This window comes from Dendrobium catenatum, unplaced genomic scaffold (genome assembly GCF_001605985.2).
Source record: "Dendrobium catenatum unplaced genomic scaffold, ASM160598v2 fragScaff_scaffold_621, whole genome shotgun sequence".
Classification (NCBI taxonomy): Eukaryota; Viridiplantae; Streptophyta; class Magnoliopsida; order Asparagales; family Orchidaceae; genus Dendrobium; species Dendrobium catenatum.
In genome coordinates this window covers 7623963-7628110 of record NW_021319083.1, presented here as the reverse complement: position 1 = coordinate 7628110, position 4148 = coordinate 7623963, and the positions used below count along the sequence as shown (strand labels likewise).

General features: G+C 29.5%; 1 protein-coding gene across 1 annotated transcript; it reads left to right on the top strand.

Moving 5' to 3' along the window:
* The first annotated feature begins 220 nt into the window (after positions 1-220).
* On the top strand, positions 221-2831 carry LOC110106906 (protein TPX2-like). Its single transcript, XM_028694979.1, has 9 exons — positions 221-252; positions 387-461; positions 556-640; positions 753-923; positions 971-1057; positions 1134-1253; positions 1340-1506; positions 1591-2407; positions 2530-2831. Exons 1-8 carry the CDS (start codon positions 221-223, stop codon positions 1736-1738), a joined length of 885 nt encoding a protein of 294 aa, XP_028550812.1. The 3' UTR covers positions 1739-2407; positions 2530-2831.
* The last annotated feature ends 1317 nt before the right edge of the window (positions 2832-4148 follow it).

Below are 4148 nucleotides of genomic sequence, written 5' to 3'. Positions count from 1 at the left end.
TGGATTTGAAGAAAAAATCTTGAATCTAATTCTTTTAACACAGCCCATTCTCCTTTTTCATCTGTATCAAAGAATCAATCAAAGATAATGTTTGATTTAGGGTTTAAGGTTATTGTGAAATCTAGTTCTTGTTATATAAAAGCTTTATTTTCTATTCAATATTTGTAGGAATTTCACTTGAAGACTATGGAAAGGGAAAATTAACATACTGAAATAGCATATGTTATCTCTTCAGTTGATGCTTCTTCTCAGGTATAAAACCTTGTTCTGGCTAAAAAAAATTACAAATTAACATTTTATTGTTTATCTCATCAATATTAGGATCTTATGTGAATTTTCTAAGTTTCTTTTAGCATAATGTTGGGTGACATTATTTTGTAACAAAGCCACTTCAAACCTCTGAAGATTACTGAACCAAGACCACTTATTCTTGAGATTTCATTAAAGGCACGACCAACAAAGTATGAAATTTTCAAACTTGAAAAACCATATAATCTAGAACTGCGCTTGACTAAATATTTTCTCATTTCATCCATGATTTATTTGGAAACATAGGATAAAGAGCTCACCGAAACAGGAACTGGAGCTGGCAGAATTTGAAAAGATTCCAAAGTTTAAAGCCAGTCCACTCAACAAAAAGGTCTGTGTGTTGTCACACTATTTACAAGGATAAGTTTTATTTTTCTTTTTTTTTGGTGCAAGTTTGGACTTCATTATTCCCACTTGCTGTCTCAAAGTATATCAAAATGCAGATTATTGAAAGTAAGGGAGATCTCAGATTACTTTGTCAGTCCAAATCACAAATTACTATTACACAAGAGTTCCATTTTGCTATAAATGATAGGTTGGGCCTTCCACCTTCAACTATGATGATAGAGAACTTTGACAGAGAAAGTATATATGAGAAATTTGTTAGCTTTGTACATATTTAGAGTAGAAAATGACTGATGAAGTTTTCTCCCTTTTCTAGTTTTCACTTCATTCTGACTCTTCTCATCATACCCAACAAGGCATTCCCAAAATCACAAAAACAAATCCTTTCCATCTGCATATAGAGGTTTGTTATGCTAAACATATAGTTTAAATTCGAAGCTACAAAAAATGGTCATTAATACTTAAATTTAATTTTCCAGGAGAGAGGACTTGAGAAAGAGAAACTATTTACACTTCAAATCTTACAAAAGCAATTGGAAGAAGAGAAAGCTAGGATTCCCAAGGCGAATCATTATCCTTATATTACAGATTATCCTATTGTAAGAGAGAATTTCTTCCTTCCATTCATTTTCGAAATTAGTTAGTCATTTGTATTTCACCCATATGTTGCATTTCTTCTATTAAGATGCCACCAAAACCTCTGCCAAAACAAAGCACAAAGCGAAAGGCTTTCCACTTGGATAGCCTTATCAGACAAGAAGAGGAGATGAACAAAATGAGCGAAGAGAGGGAAAGGATGGAAAGGGAGGAGGCAGAGAGAAGAATATTCATACCACATCCTATAATAAAAGAGTATGTGTCAGATAGGATAATTTTCATCAGCTTTTCAATGTACATTCAAATATGTTTTAATTAATGAATATCTCTCTATGGAAGGCATCCAATTCCACTTCCAAAAAGAAAAAGAAAGCCTCTCACATATGTACTGGAGTTTGTTTTTCATGTGGATCATAGGGCTGTGGAAAGATTTGAATTTGGTAAGAAGGTAAGAGAATATGGAGAGTATTATAATTCACATGGGTGAGGTGTGTTTTTGAGCTAAAATCTTCTATGCTTATCTTCATAAAAGAAATAAAATGCGTAAGTATTTCTGAAATTCAGCTCAAAGAGCAGCACACAATAAAGCTTACAAGCAACACTCAAAAGAAATAAATGGAATTATCCTTATGAATTCTAAAATTATGATAGACGATGAAAGTGGAAGAATTTACCATCAAAAGATTAGGGAGGAGCGGGAGAATTTAAAGATGATAAGAGAATATTTACAGTATTATTATTCACATGGGTGAGGTGTGTTTTTGAGCTAAAATCTTCTAATCTTATCTTCATAAAAGAAATAAAATGCATAAGTATTTCTAAAATTCATCTCAAAGAGCACCACCCAATAAAGCTTACAAGCAACACTCTAAAAAAATAAATGAGATTATCTTTCTGAATTCTAAAATTATGATTGCAGATGAAAGAGAAAGAATTGACTGATAAAAGAATTAGGGAGGAGCAAGAGAATTTAAAGATGGTAAAACCTAAACATTGCATTGTTTATTTATTATTAATTACATTGAGCGCTTCTCATAATCTTTATTTTTGAAAAAAAAAACAATGAAGAAGAAAAAGAAATCAAACAGAAGAGAAGAACAATGGTGCCACATGTGAGACCTATTCCCAAATTTGACAATCCATTCCACCCCTAAAAGTGAGTAAATAATATACATTTTTAGTTACTTTCCACCCTTAAAAGCGAGCAATTTTTGTACTATTTTGTTCACATTGCACCTTAAGGAGCTAAAAATTCTTCAAAATGTGTTGTTAATTCAGGTCAACAAAGGAAAAAATAAAACCCAAGTCACCAAAGCTGCTTGTTAAGCAAAGATAAATGAAGAATGCATTTCACTAGAGATGATATTTTAGTTAATGCCCATTCAAGACTTTTTGAATCTACATTGAAAGAGACAATTACTAGTTAACTATATCTGTTATTTGTTTTTCTTCAAACAGTCGACCTATTCTAATAATAGAAGTATTGTAGCAAAGTATCTTTTCTTGATTAACTCAATTCATTGTCATGATTTTAATGAAGGATGTTTTTGACTCCAAGCCAGAGCTTTTATGCTTAAATAGATGTTAAATAATATGAATTTTTGAACCTCTATGCATTGGTTTGAAGTAATTTAATAGTCCCAATCTTTTTTATAACGAGCTATGAATTAGAGATGATTAGCTGAGATTGTCTAAGACCCACCTCCTATTTATTTATTTTTTTAACTTATGGAAGAAATATTATTACTCAAAATGATAATACAAGAAAGATAGACAAAAGCTTCATTGTGAAAATGCCAAATCATCAATAGACTCGCAAAACAAGATACAGCTAAAGACGTTTTAAGAGCAAGGAATAGTTATTATTACTCAGGTCTCATATTTGACAAATTTCTTAATAGAAGATCTCGTGACATAAAATTTTATTTCCACATCATTAGTGAAAAAATTAAAAAAAATCATCATTAGACTTGAGTAAATTTTAGAAAGAAAATTATGATATTTATTGGTATAATATGATTTATATCGTTAGTCATAACATACCTTTTTGTAGGAGAATAACTTGAGAATCAAATGTATTGATTTTATCAAATATTGTGCAGGAACGCATCTCTCTAAGACACTCCTATTATATTTAAGAATCTTACACTCCATTGATTATGTTAGTTATTCCTTCATCAAATATTTACTCTTAATGATAGAAAACATATATATATATATATATATTCTATTACTCCAATTCATGAAACAAGCAATTAAGTCCTTATTAAATGACCATTTTATCAAATTTCCTGTAAGCTATTAATTAAATAATAAATGAGCATGTTTCAAGCAATATATAAAAAATTCTATTAGTGCTCATAATAATTCAATCACTTATTTTTTCGAGTCATTGATTGAGTGCCTCAAACAACAGGCGACTAAATTCTATTATTTTCTATTTTCTTTTTCATGCATAAAATAAAATGTTTTTGGATAAATAATCTAAAACATGCCATTGGGAGTTAATATGAGGGAATTTCTTTTCTTTTAGAAGTCAAATTGTCTATTTCAAATGGGATGTATGTTGTCTTTTTCTTGGAAAAATCAAATGGATGTTGCCATTATCTTAGGTTATTCGCATATCACATCATTTTTGGTTGGCCAAACAACTTCTAACTTATTGAAAATACTGTATCCTTAAGATTTTGATCGTATGATTTTATGATTTTTTTTGTTGAAAGCTTAATCTCCCAATTAAAAAAAAATGCAATTTTAATGTATTCAAAATACTAAAGAAGTAAGAAATATATTTAATGGAATATAAAAATTAATTTAATTTATTTAGATAGGCAAATATAAATTTTTTATTATAAAAACATCAATTTATACAAATATTTTTGGTTAGGTTTATTTCA